The sequence below is a fragment of the Echinops telfairi genome, unplaced genomic scaffold, assembly GCF_000313985.2.
Source record: "Echinops telfairi isolate 266 unplaced genomic scaffold, ASM31398v2 ScPeMD7_3;HRSCAF=10, whole genome shotgun sequence".
Lineage (NCBI taxonomy): Eukaryota > Metazoa > Chordata > Mammalia > Afrosoricida > Tenrecidae > Echinops > Echinops telfairi.
The window spans coordinates 15839026-15853686 of NW_022103899.1; the positions used below are offsets into that span (position 1 = coordinate 15839026).

Consider the following 14661-nt stretch of genomic DNA (forward strand, 5'->3'; position numbering starts at 1 on the left):
GCATGGTTACAACACTGGAAGCACTCACTCATCTATGTCAAGTATGCGTCCACGCATGGTTACAACACTGGAAGCACTCACTCATCTATGTCAAGAAATCGGAAAAACAGCTAACTGGCAAAGAATGGAGGAATTATCCAACATCATTCATATCGCATGCAGGTACAGTTTTGTTTTGTTTTTTTAGTCAGGATAGAGTTTATTTTTTTCTCAAAGGAAAGTTGACTTAATTTCCCATCTTTATCATTTTTCTTTGGTTTAGATTCATTCATTTCCTGATCACTGTATCTTCTACAATCCAAAGTCAAATAAGCCATGATTCAAGCCCTCCAAGGACAGGTATAGTTTTGCTGAAAATAATTTTAAAACAGCAGCAGTACATCAACAGGGAACAGACAGAAATCCAAGCCCAACTCAGAAGAGGATGTAGAACAGGGATTATCACTGCTGAAATCAGTTGGATCTTGGCTGAATGCAGAGGGCACCCCAAACAGGTTTACCTAAGTTTCACTGACAATGCAGAGACATTCAGACCACAACAAACTACGGAAAACATTAAGAAGAATGGGAATTCCAGAAGATTTAATTGTGCTCATGCAGAACCTGTCCACAGACCAGAAGGCAGCCATTAGAACAGAAGAAGTTAATACTGACTTAATTGCTGAAAATGAAAGAATACCTGAAACACTTACTGATGAAGAGGAAAGACCACATACAGTTTTCATTGTGGGTAACACCTCACCAAAAAGCAAGCAAGAACCCCCCAAACTAGGCCAATAACAACATCACGAGAAATGGAGAAAATATTGAAGTTGTCAACACTTTCATATTACTTGGATCAATAATCAACACCAGTGGAAGCAGCATTCAAGAAATAAAAGGGCATACTGTATTTGACAAATCTGCCGTAAAAGACCATTTTAAAGTCTTAAAAAGCAAGGATATTACTTTGAGGATGTGTGCCCATTGTTGAAGCCACAGTATTTTCAATCACCTCATTGCATGCAAAAGCTGGGCAAAAAGTAAGGAAGACCAAAGAATTAAAGCCTTTGAATAATGGTATCAGCAAATAATATTAAATATACCATGGAGTCTAGAACAACAAATGTGTCTTGTAAGAAGTACAGCCAGAATGCTCCTTAGAAGAGAGAAAGCTCCTTAGAAAAGAAGATAGTGAGACTTCATCTCCCATAATGTGGATATGTTATCAAGAGGGATCAGATTCCGGAGAAGCACACCATACTTGTAAAGTAGAAGGTTGGCAAAAACAATCAAAATAAGATGAATTTACACAACGACTGCAACAAAGGGCCCAAACCTAACAACGATAACACAGATGGCCATTACTGGGCAACGTTTCCTAGTGCCAAGTCACATGAAGGGTCCCTATGAGTGGGAGCCAACTTGCCAACACTCAACAAGTTGCCCTTGAAAAACTCTTTGAAGTGAGAGATGCACATGAAAGTACTGAGATACATGCAGATAAGAAATTCAATTTAAGATATATGAGACAAAGGGTTTGAAGAGAGGTCAAGAGTAGAAGCAGTATCAGTAGCTTGATGAGAATTCTGCATATATACAGCTACATATCCTACCTGATGGAACTGATAAATGGCCAATTATTAATTATTTAAAGGAGTCCATGGGTGGTACAAATGATGACATACTCGACTAGTGGCCTAAAGGTTAGTTTAACCTACGTGGAGGCACCTCAGCAGACAAGTTTAGGAATCTGTTTCTGAGACGTCACAGTCTTTGCACACAGAGTACCCTTGAGACAGAATCCACTTAACTGCAACAAACAACAAAGCTTCAGTGAGAATCAGATTACTTTAGTGCAATAGTTTAGATGCTCTTAAAGGGGAGCGGGTAGATTTGAACACTTTCATCCATATTTACACTGACTAAATTAAGATATTTGCAATCCTAGTCCACAAGAGTGTTCTTCAAACTACTTTGGCGACTAGTGACTGAGACCTGAAAAGCTTGTGCAACTAGTCTCTCCTTGTCTGAAGAAGAGTGAAGAACTTCAATGCTGTACGGAAATAATCCAGTGAATTAACTGACCACTCAACCTTATCAGTCTCTGTAACATTGAGACCAGAAGACCTAGATAGTGCTCAGCTACCACTACCAACTGCTCTTAGCAAAATCACATTAGAAGGTCCTGGGTAGAGTGGGAGAATAAGGTTGGTACAAAACCCAGATCATGAAAGGAGCTGCTCAACGCATAACCACGAAACCACTACACCACCAGCTCACCTGTCTCCACTACTGGCCCTGCTAGCCCTGTCGTTGTTAAGTGTTAAGGAGTTGGTTCCAACTCACAGTGACCCTCTTTGCAACAGATGGACACACTGCCCGAACCTGCACCATTCCGTGCTTCTTCCACAAACGCTCGCAAGCATTTGGGGTTTGAGTCCTATAATAGAGAAAGCAGAACAGAAAAATCGGAGACTGAGCCCTTCAGTCTCCCATTGCAAGTAGAGAAAGAAAACAAGCAGCTCCGAAAGAAACAGTGTAGTTCAGCAGAGCCGGAGAGCCCTGGAGGCCTAGTGCATTCAGAGTTGGGCTGCTAAGCACAAGGTCGGCTGTTTGAACCCACCCACTAGCCTCTCGGTAGGCGAACCGGGCGCTCCGTTTGGAAACTCACAAACACAGCAGCTCTACTGAGCCGCAGTAAGTCGGCATTTCCTCGATGGCGGTGAATTTGGATTTCTGGAGCTTACAGGGTTTACCCTTCAAGCGTCCACGATCCAGCATTACTGGAGCCAAATTAATTTTCTAAGATGACTGCTACCAGATTCCCTCGGCTGAGCCCACGCTGAATCGAGTTGCACTTTTAAAAGCGAACATTCACAACGCTTGTCCACAATATTCCACCGGGTCCCGTTATGTGTCTGAAACTAGTGGGAAAGTTCCTGATGGCGGAATGAACAGCTGGCACCACCCGTAACGCAAAATAAAGTCACACGGTCAAACACGCGATTGTACGGGTGCAACAACTGGCGATCATGACCACAGACTGTGTTTGTTAGGTGTGCAAAACACACGACAAAAAAAATATGCTCCTCTATGTTGACTCTCGCGAGTCTCCAAACCATACTCAATTTTGCAGAACATAGGAGGAAGTCGTGCAGAGGTCAGGCCTGAGCAGGAGTCCGAGTGGCTAAAAGAAAGGTGCTGGAGCCGCCGCGAAGGTACTGGCGGGAGAAAGGGCTAGGAGCGCAAGCAGGCCGAGCGGCCAGGTGCTCGGAGAAACCTCCGAGGCGGGCCGGAGATGGGTGGGGAACAGGTTAAGGGGCGTGGGCACCTCAAATCTACGCGGTCACAGAGTCCCTACCCTCGACCCTTCCCCCCATCGGCGGACACCACGAAGGTGCCTACCCTCGGCTGCCCTGGTACACACACCTCGACGAGAGCCTCCACACCTCCGATAATCCCATGGCTACAAGACTCGAGAGCCTGCAGCAGGCAGGGTTGGTATGCCTGGGTCACTGTGCGCCTCACGTCAGACCCGCCCCGCGCCAGCCGGCGGAGAGCGATAAGTCCTCCAGGAGGCCAGAGCGTCCACAGAGCGCTGCTTCCGATACAAGGCGCCGAGGGGCGGAGCGAGAACGACAGGCGGAGGGCCTGGCGTGGGCGTGGCAATGAGTGACGGGGCGGGGCGCAGGGGCAGGAGGGCGGAGACTAGAGAGGTAGGCGAAGAGAACGTAGCGGAAGACGCGGGGCGGAGCGCGGAAAGGCGGAGAGCCCCCAACGCGGTGTCCGGAGTAAAGGAGGTTTCCGCTAGACTAGAGGCTGTTCTAGGTAAAACCCATCCGGCCTGTTAGTGGCTCTCGATTTAGTTGTGACTCCTAGTGGCATCAGAAGGAAACTTGGCTCAGTCTTGCGCCATGCTAATAATTGTTGTTTGAGCCTGTTGTTGCAGCCACTGTGTTAATCCACCTTATTGAGAGTCTTTTTCACTAACCCTCTACTTTACCAAGTGTAATGTCCTTTCCCAGGTCTGGTCTCTCGATAGAGGAGCCCTGGTGGTATAGTACTTACATATTGGATTGTCAGTAGTTCGAAACCACCAGCAGCTCTGCGGGACAAAGACTGGGCTTTCTACTCTGGAAAAACAGTTACAGTCTAGGAAACCCACAGCTGGTCACTATGAGTCGGCATTGATTCGATGGCACTAAACTTGGGTTTTTTGGTGCAAGAATGCTTTAACCAATGCACCACCAAGGCTCTGGCCTGCACTAAACCTGCATAGTTTAATTGGTGAGGCTGGAAGAAAAATTTCTAGAATGTTAATGTTTTAAAATTAAAATTAAACTTGGTATTCTTTTGAGAGTCAAACGGATGGAATATATTTGGTAACATGAGAACAAAGATGTCCTTTATTCCTAACCCAACACTCCAGACCTTCACATTAGGACCTGGCCATTTCCATGTCCTTGAAAACTTCTGATCCCCATCACCACCACTTCCCCAGTGACAGAATTGCCTCATTGAGGAGTAATATGTTTCACCATCTGAACTAAAAGTTACTGTCATCAGTGGAAGTGTAATTACTGTGAGTTCGGCGCGGGGTTTACTCTTAAATGAAACCAGGATTAAATTCATTTAACTGAACCAGTATGATATATTAGATAGAAGCCGGGCTTTCCTATTCAGCATCTCTCAATAACTTCCTGGTCCCCCGAGCTTCATGAGCGTGTGACTTGTGTTACCCAAATCCCCACATTTAGAAGGTTAGTTTTAAGAACCAAGAAGTTGCCCTGGAGTCCACTTGTACTCATGACGACCTCGTGTGTTTCAGAGTTGAACTGTACTCCATAGGGTTTTCAGTGGCTGGGTTTTCAGAATTAGATGGCCAGGGCTTTCTTCTCACGTGCCTCTGGATAAACCGCCAGTTTTTCAGTTTGGTAACCCATTACATTAACCGGGAAGCACAACCAGCCTGCAGGCACCACCAAAAAATTGTTGAGGGTTGTGTCAGTAGAAAGCTGCCCTGTAGGAGGGGTGGGGGGTGGGGGCTGCGGAGGGGTGGGGGGAGGAAGGAAGAAGAAGAAAAAAATATATAGATATAGATATAAAATAAATACATGTGTATTTGTTTATAAATGTGTATATATATATATGCAAATGCAACAAGGTAGCAGATGGAATTTGGGCCTCTACTTAAATCTTCCAAGTCTTACAAGAATGATTTGTTCTAATAATGTGGCATTGTATGGTATTCACCTAACTGACATCAATGAAGACAAAATGAGTGCATAAGCAAATGTGGTGAAGAAAACTGATGGTGCCTGGCTATTAAAAGATATAGTGTCTGGTGTCTTAAAGACTTGTAGTTAAACAAGCAGCCATCTAATAAGGAAGCAACAAAGCCCACATGGAAGAAGCACACCATCCTGTGTGATCATGAGGTATCAATGAGAATTGGTATCAGAAGTTCAAAACCTAGCAACCAAATTGATGTGAAAGGGCGTCAATATAGTGGAGACCCAAAACCCACCTGTAAGATCATTGGACAGTCTTTCTTAGAAGGGTCACAAGCAAGGGATGATAAATCTAGGGTGCAGTTTGGTACTGATGAACCACATAACTATCCTCTCATTCTTTAATATTTCCTCCCCTTATTATTATGGTTTTTATTTGTTTTACCTCATTAATCATGTTAGACTTGCATGTTCATTTGTATATTTTAAATCGTTTGGTACATGAAAGTCAATATAGATAACCCTTCAGAAACAGTAACAGGAGTAATGGTTTCCTGAGGGTACAGGAAAAGGGGGAAAGAGGGATTGGGACCTGCTAGCATTGATGACTATATAACCCCACTCAGTGGTACCAAATAACAGAATTTGTGAATGGATATATTGGATTGTGTAAGATATAGCAACAACAAAAAAAAACTACTATAGGGAAAAGAAAAAAAATGAATAAGGGCTCCTGGGGCGGTGGGGGGGGGGTGTAAATAAAGGGGAGCAAATTTCAAGGAGTTCAAGAAGAAAGAAAATGTTTTGAAACTGAGTGTGGTAGCAATGGTACCACACTGCTTGGTGTGATAAAACTATGGAATGTTATCATATCTGTAAGCACTCCCATAAAATGATTAATAAAAAAGAAAGAAAGCTGTCCTGAATGATGAACTATCTCCTGAGTTGTTCCTAAGTTGCTCCTGATCCTGAGTCACTTCCTGTGACTTCCTTAGTAAACCCCATAATCGTGAGTATAGCCTGTGAGTTCTCATTAGCCATTGCAGTCCATTATTGGACCCAGCACAGAGGACTAGGGGAGGATAGTTGGTGTCAGAATGGTGAAAACTCACAAAGTGGAGGTATGTCTGCCCTCTGCCTCTTGGGAATCTGCTTTGGACTGATGGTGATCCTCATTGTCTTTCCTGAAATGAGACAAACTCAGGTGCCACAACATTACAGACCTGGTGGCCTGTGTCGTTTTATCTTCCTGGGATAGTCTCTTACCTTACCTTGTACTGATTGTCTTTTCTGAATTCTATTTCACTTCTAATTGGTGTCATGGTTCATCACTCACTTCTTGCCTAATTGTTTGCTGGATGTTGTGATGAAGTAAAATTAATTACTTATGATTTTCTATCCATTTCTTTCTAACTCCTACCAAGTGATTAGGTGAGACCATGCAAATGTCTAGAGGGTTCTAACCTGGGAACTAATCCAGTTTTTCCCCCTGGCTATAATAATGAGGCATCTCAGAAACAGGAGTAGAGGATTCCTGGGACCATTAAGGAAGAACAGCCGCCAGTGGAGCATGTTCTTTGCAGAACCCTGACTCAAATGGTGGAGGCCCAGAGGCCGCACCACACTGAGATCAGAGCAGAAGAGTCATAGCACTGAGATCAGAGACAATGAGACTGCCAGGGAGAGCAGCAGGTGGGCTTCTTGGCCCATGGACCAAGGTAAAGGCCAAGGGACCACGTGGCCTCTTGGCTGAGGACCAGAGAGAGACTTGACTACTGGCTGGAGAGTAATATTGCTGTAAACCAGGGACTGTACGTATCCATAATGCCTTAGATCCTGATATTTGGTAACCTGTTAACTTCCCTAATAAACCCCCATATTTGTGAGTATTGTGTTTTAGTTCTGTGTGGTCATTGTAATGGATTCTGGAACCAAAAAGAGAAGTAGAGTGCTGGGGTAGGAACAGCTGAATAAGGTAAAGCATCAAAATGAGATAAAGGAGGATGGAGGACATGTCTGACCTCTGCCTTGTGGCAGTTGGCCTTAGACTGGTAGGGAGTTGGACTCTCCTCCTCCCTGCTGAAGCCAACCAAGAGAGAGCAGATAAGAACTCAACTGTTTCTTCAGATGTGTTAATACTCTCTCCTCGAAAAAACACTGGAACACTCGTTGGGAGCAGGCATTATCTTTTGTTTGAATCTTTCCAAAACTAATGCTGGGAACACTATAATCAGCGTGTAAATGTGATAGACTAATTTACTATTTAGGAAAGAGGTTTTATGCACAAATAATTCTGTGTGTATTTTGATCACTGGAAACCTGGTATGAGTATGGCAAATGGGTTGTAAAACTTATTTGTAAGTGTCCTGTGAATTAGGGACTCATAAAAAGTAAAGGATTGTTCAGAAGCCAACTCAGCGGTGGGATGGCAGGGATGTGACTGCCCCTGTTTGGAAATCGTACTCTCACTCAGCTCCCAGCAGGGCTTCTCTCTTGGATGCTTCCTTGTTGTATAGATGTGTGATGAACGAGCAGCCTCAGACCAGCCTACACTGATGTGCTGCTTCTCTCTTGGTGTTTGGTCCAGGCACTGAGCACCTCCTATGGTCCAGGTGTGGTGTTAGCTACTGAAGCCCGCAGCTCCGGAGCTCCTGGGAAACATAGTAGGCCACTTTCCGTAGTCTAAGATCTGAGAAGACTTTCCAGATGAAATGTGTTTTCCATCTAGAAAATGTGTAGGTGGAGAACATGTGACTTGCAGCATTCTGATATTGACACTGGAGAGGTAGGAAGGGATCAGGCTACGGAGGGGCTGTGACGCCACCTTAAATGTATTTGAGAATGAATACGGCATGACAACATTTTAATTCATTCAGTATCACTTTGAAGCATGGCAGGTCAGAGAATGTGCTCCGCCTTGTATCTTTTGTACGCTGTCCTACTAACTTGACTGACACATGGCTTTGAATTGCTTACACTTTTCTGAAACCAACTCTCTGACAACATTCCACAGTATCACTTGTTAAATGGTCCCTTTCTAACTTACTGATCTTGCCCTTTTGCACTTACTTACTGACCAATGCCTTTCTCCTTTTCTGCACTCCACAGAGGAATTGGAATTACCTTTTTCCAACTGTGCCATCAGGGCCCCTTTGAGTCAAGAGACCCTATGATCAAAGGTGAGATGACAAGTGTCTTCCTACATACGTCTTTGCCACAACTGAAAGGAAAATGTCATGAGGCATAGTCATCTGTTTGGAGAGTAGGCATGTTCAGAGAGTTTGGGGTTTGGCGGCTTGTTTGACTCATTGTTCTGATCAACAAGTTCTCATACTCAGAGTATGGATTTAGATAGCAGCTGAAACAAAAATGCAAGCATTAAACAGAGACCGTTCCCACCCAGTCAATTCTGACTCCTAGTGATTGTGGAGCAGAGTAGAAGTGCTCCCCCACCCACCCACCCACCAGGGTTTCTGAAGCCGGAAGACTCACAGAAGCAGACTCACACTTCCCTCCCACGGATGTAGTGACTCGTGGGCTCAGCCATCCCGCGGGCTGGTAACAGCTGAAAGTTTAACCACTGCACCACAATTAGATGTGAATAAGATAGAGACTTAAGAAATGTAAGAAAAAATTTATTTGTGTACAGATGTGTGAGGTTTCTCAAGTGGGTAAGACCTCGGTTCTTGGCTTTGCACAAGAAAGAATTCACACGGAAGTCTGGTTTATAATCCAAGTGAATTTTTATGAAGGACAGAAGTTTCAGGTTTTACAGTCTTAAAAGCATACATGCTATTTCAGGGAAGTGTGCCAAACCGCATGTAAGCCACGCTGAGGCTCACAATTGAACAGGAGCACCCACCCTCGTGGGACTGCGTGCCCACATGTGGTGAACTGAGGCCAAAGAGACTGCGGCACTGCCGAGCAGGTGCAGGAACAAGGTCAGAGACCACCTTCTGGCTGCCAGGGTATTTTAAACCTCTGGCTGGGTAGTCCTGGTCTTGGTTGACCCCACTGGCTGAATTAAGCCCACCTGGGCCTAGTTTGGGCCACCCAGGTGTAACGCCCACCTGGCTCAAGGGCCTGAATTGGAGCATGCCCAGACAATGTCTTCATGGGTGGCTAGTGGTTGCCTGATTTTCCTTCCTAAACTCCTGTAGGGGACCTGTGCAGGCATGGGAGGGACAATCTCCCTGTCCTTGTCTCTTAGCCGCCCAACAGATGCTCAGAAACATTCTAGATCTAGAGAAATGTACATGCAAATGTCCACAGTGGTTATCCTTGAGTACGAGTGGAAATGTGAGTGAGTCACTTTTCTATAATTACTTATAGAATTATATATATACACTTATATATACTTATAGAAATTAATTATAATTTCCTTCTATTTTATTTAAGGAGCTTGGTGGCGCTTTGGGTTAGGCGTTGGGCTGCTAACTGCAAAGTTGGTAGTTCAAACCTCCCAGCCCTCTGCAAGAAAGAGAGATGATTGATCTGCTTCTGTGAAGATTTGCAGTCTCAGAAACCCTATAGAGGAATCAAATCCATGGTAGTGGGGTGGGTTTTGTTTCATTTTAAAATAGAGAGTTCCGGTCAAGATGGCGCCAAGGTCCGGCTGGACCGGAGGATTGTACACTGGTGCAGGTGGGAGCTGGGGCACAGGGAATCTAGGACGGATGGGGCCCTCAGGACCAGTGGTGGGAGTGGTGATTCCGGGAAGGTGGAGCGAGGGTGGGATGGAGTGGGTGAGCCAATTACGGGGACCTACCTGTGGCCTCCTTTCTGGAGGTTGGGACAGCAGAGGGGTGAGTGGGGGGAGACGTTGGACGGTGTGAGATATAACAAAATGATAATGACTTATAGATTGTCGGGGGTTCGTGGGGGAGGGGAAACGGGGAGGGTGGGGACGGGGTGGGGGAGGGCTGATGCCAGGGCCTTGGGTGGAGGGCAGGTGTTTTGAGAGTGATGGCAACGGATGTGCAGGTGTGCTTGATGCAGTGGATGTATGTATGGATTGTGATGGGCGTTCCCCAATAAAATGATTTTAAAAATAAATAAAAATAGATACTTGTAACAAAATGTGAATTTTGTCTGTTTGCTTTTTGAGGAAGCCAGGAACCATTATACAATGCCTACCATTTTTTAGAAATGGGTGGTACTAACCTTATCTATATGCCTACAAGGAAGTCTAGTTCATACAACCATTATCAAATTTATACATCAACTACTAAAGCTTGCCTTTATTTGGGCTTCATTACAAAGGCATGGTTGACTGAGGCTTGCCTAGTCTTTTTGGCCTAGTCACACCTGAATAACTTTTTAGCATAAACCGCTAGGTGTGGCCTGCAGGCCTCATCAAAAGGTGGTGAAGGAAACAGATGGTGCCTGGCTATTAATTGGAATAATGTCTGGGGTCTTAAAGGCTTCAAACAAGCTGCCATCTAAGTGAGGCGTCAACTAAGTACACAGAGAAGAAGCACACCAGCCTGTATGATCCAAAGGTAACCCTATAGAATAGAGTAAGACCGCCCAGTAAGGTTTCCAAGGCTGTAAATCTTCACAGGAGCAGACTGGCATATCTTTGTCCCATAAAGCAATGAGTGAATTAACACTCAACCTTCTGCTTAGCAGCCAAATGCTTAACTACTGCACCACCACTAACACTCTTCTTTGGGCAAAGTCAGTCAAACTCCATAGAGGTTTCCATATACCTTTCGAGTAGTGTTTTTCTTTACTACATGTACTGGGTTGCCACCAGGCAGTGACTGTTTCACATTAAAGCAGATTGAAAGGCCATAAAGCGATTATAATTGTTAGTTGCCATATAGTCAATTCCAACCCATGGTGACCCCACTGTCGAGTAGAATGTCTCAATAGGGTTTGCAAGGTGGTTATCTTTTGGAAGCAAGTTGTTGGATCAGCCTCTTAAAACTCAAACTCACACCCATCGAGCCAATTCCAGTTCATAGCAACCCTATCGGGTAGAACAAAACTGCCCCCTGGAGTTTCTGAGACTAAACTTGTATGGGAGTAGACAACCTCATTTTCCCCCTGTAGAACATTCCGTGGGTTTGAACTGCTGGCCTTGTGGTTAGCAGTTCAACTTGTAACCTCTGTGTCACCAGGGTTCCCTAGGTCAGCCTCTGGCTGGATCCAAACCATCAACCTTTTGCTTCTATTAAGTTATTAGCAATATTTTTTTCCTCAACTGCAGGGTTACTGTGACTCGTAATCAACTCGATGGCAGTGAGTTTGGTTTTTTTTGAGAGAGGGGATGTGGACCAGGAAGACATCCTTCCATACAGAAGTTCCTCCTTATCAAATTTTTTCAGGAGGGTAGGGGCAGAGGTGGAGGAGGGAACTTTAAGCAATGCTTGATATAGACCAGTGGTTCTCAACCTTCCCAATGCTGTGGCCCTTTAATACAGTTCCTCATGTGCTGATGACCCCCCAACCATAAAATTATTTTCATTGCTATTTCATCACTGTCATTTTGCTACTGTGATGAATCGGGTGACCTCTGTTGAGAACCTCTGTTGAGAACCGCTGATGTTGACATTTTGCATGCCAGATTGTGTCCCTCGTAATTAAACCAAAGGTACATACAAAACACGTATCCACAACATCAGATAATGATACGGTCATGATTGTAGCACAACTTCACAAAGTCTTCTTAAAGGAAAGGAAAGGAGGGAAGTTTATTGAGGGATAGAGAGGATACGAGGACCCCTGGTGGCAAAGTGGTTCTGAGTAGGGCTGCTAACAGCAAAGTCGGCAGTTCGAACCACCAGTGGCTCCACCAGAGAAAGATGGGGCTTTCTACTCCTGTAAAGCGTTACAGTCTCAGAAATTCACAGGGACAGTTCTACCCTGTCCTCAATGTGTCAGTAGTGGCCCAACGACAGTGAGGGGAATGCATAGCATAAATTATCATGTTACGCTGTTAACACGTATTTGTTTTCCTCAACTGCAGGGTTGCCGTGAGTTGTAATCCACTCGATGGCAGTGAGTTTGTTTTTTTGAGAGAGGGGATGTGGACCAGGAAGACGTCCAAATTCATGGGGCAAAATGACTGCTCACCTCCTCTGGTCAATGAGGAAGAAAACATTGTTGTACAATTGTACTGGGAACGAAGGGTTACCAAATCATAATTGGCTGAGAGACAATCAGGGAAGTCAAAGGCAGGAGATCTGAAAATGAGGATCTATCAGGATAATATATATGTGGGTTTACACGATTGGCTAAGAGTCCATATTGCAAGAAGATGTCCCTTGCAACCTATTACAGATGGTCACGAGAGAATGGCAGGGCAAGTTTTCCTGGTAACCTACTATAAAACATTGTGTTTCCAATCACCTCTATATTGGAGTCCATTGCAAAGATTTATTGTCATTGATAACGTGCTTTAAGACACTTCAGGTGTAAGCTATCACATCTTATGTCTGTCTGACCTGTATTCGAGCTTAAATTCTAAAACACTGGGTTTGTGGAGGCTGCAGTTACGGGGGGAGCTTAATAGAAAAGACAGCCTTTAAATTTCAACATACATTCTAGACTCATGCTAAGGCTTTACACTGGAGTTAAGGCTCTGCTTTCAGACTGCTCTGTTAACACATACTGAGTGCCTCTGATTTTACAGATCTCCTAGATTATGAAAGATCCATGGTGGCATGGTGGATTAAGCATGTTGGCTGCTAGATTTAAAGGCTGGTGGTTCAAATCCTCTAGCCCGGTGATGCTCAACCTTCCTAATGCCGCAACCCTTTAATACAGTTCTTCATGTTGTGGTGACACCCCAACCATAAAATTATTTTCATTGCTACTTCAGCACTGTCATTTTGCTACTGTGATGCATCGGGAAACCCCTGTGAAAGGGTCGTTCGACCCCCAAAGGGGTTGCAACCCACAGGTTGAGAACCTCTGCAGCCATCCTATGAAACAAAATTGAGGCAATCTCTCTCCATAAAGATTTACATACTTGGAAACTCTATAGGGCAGTTAAAGCCTGTCCTGTGAGGCCGCTCTGATAATGGAATTAACCCTTCAGCAGTGGATTGAGGTTTTTTGTTTGGATTTTCCATTATAAAGACTACACAATGTTTTCAAAGGACATAAGCCTTGAGACATCATGCTCAACAGGGAATGAAAATGAACTTATAAAATATTAGGAAGACAGATGAATGAAAAGGATTTTGGGGACACATTGGTGTGTCCACTGAATACTCAGAAAAATAGTGTAATAAATGTAAAAACATTAAAATCAGGCATCAAATAGCGTGAAACCCCCCCCCCCAAAATTCGTGTCCACCTGCAAACTCAGAATATGATTTTATTTGGAAACGAGTTTTGAAGGTCTAATGAGTTCAGGTGAGGGGGAGCTGCATTAGGATAGGCCCTCTATCAAGTGACTCCTTTGTTTGTCAGAGGGCCCATGAACAGGTCTGTCTGTTCACCGCGGAGACCAGGAGAGCAGAGAAGAGAGGAAGAAGACCATCTGGTGATGGAGGGCCGCTGCTCGGGGCCAGGGAATACCAAGGCCTGCCAGTCAACTCTGAAAGCTCGAAGCAGGAAGGAAGAATTCTTCTCTAGAGCCCTGATTCAGGGCAGTGGTTCTCCACCTTCCTCATGCCGCACCCCTTTCATACAGTTCCTCAGGTTGTGGGGACCCCCAACCATAAAATTATTTTCGTTGCTACTTCATAACTGTAATTTTTCCACTGTTAGGAATCAGGTGACCCCGGTGAAAGGGTTGTTTGAACTCCAAAGGGGTTGTGACCCACAGGTTGAGAACTGCTGCTTTAGGGGGCCCATGACCCTACCAACATCTTGACTTCAGACTTTAAGACTCTTCAGTCAATGGAGGATACATTTCTGTTGTTTTAAAGCTGCAATGTGTGGTAATTTGTTGGAGCAGTCCTGGGAAACACATATAGTGATTAATACTATGAAGTTCATAATTTTCATAGGCCAAGTAGTATCCACGTGGTGGTGTTACTTAATTAGATTTTACATTAAAAGTGTAATCTAATAACGATAGCAAGTAGCAAATCCAAGGATCTCTGTAAGTTGCAAGAAGTTTGAATTTTGTTCTAAACACTCAATAAAGTTGAAAAATGACCAAATTATCGTCATTATTTTTAAATATGCATCTGATGTAGGTAAAGGGTTACAGTCTCAGAAACCCACAGGGACAGTTGTTCCTTGTCCTATGGGGTCGCTATGAGATGGCATTGACTCGATGGCTGTGAGAGACCCTCCAGGATCAAAGCTTTAGATAATTTAAATGATCACTGAGCTACAACGAACAAATGCCTCAACTTCCCACTCCCGTCACATGTGGGCTCAAACAGAGGTAAAGATGGCACAGGGCAGGGAGCGATTCCTTCTGTTGTGCCAGGGTGGCTGTGAGCCAGAGGCAACTCAATGGCACCTAACCCCCCCCACCCCC

General features: G+C 44.6%; 1 protein-coding gene and 1 long non-coding RNA gene across 2 annotated transcripts in view; one reads left to right on the plus strand and one right to left on the minus strand.

Moving 5' to 3' along the window:
• HIBCH (3-hydroxyisobutyryl-CoA hydrolase) overlaps positions 1 to 3546 on the minus strand; it is a 58446-nt gene extending 54900 nt beyond the window's left edge. The window contains exon 1 of the mRNA XM_045295666.1: positions 3412 to 3546. Coding sequence (XP_045151601.1) covers positions 3412 to 3446 — 35 coding nt within the window. The 5' untranslated portion in view covers positions 3447 to 3546. The remainder of the gene's footprint in view (positions 1 to 3411) is intronic.
• Positions 3547 to 7879: 4333 nt separating this feature from the next.
• Positions 7880 to 9908, plus strand: LOC123522146. Its single transcript, XR_006680435.1, has 3 exons — positions 7880 to 7998; positions 8322 to 8392; positions 9612 to 9908. It is a non-coding gene; the product is annotated as an uncharacterized LOC123522146 (long non-coding RNA).
• The last annotated feature ends 4753 nt before the right edge of the window (positions 9909 to 14661 follow it).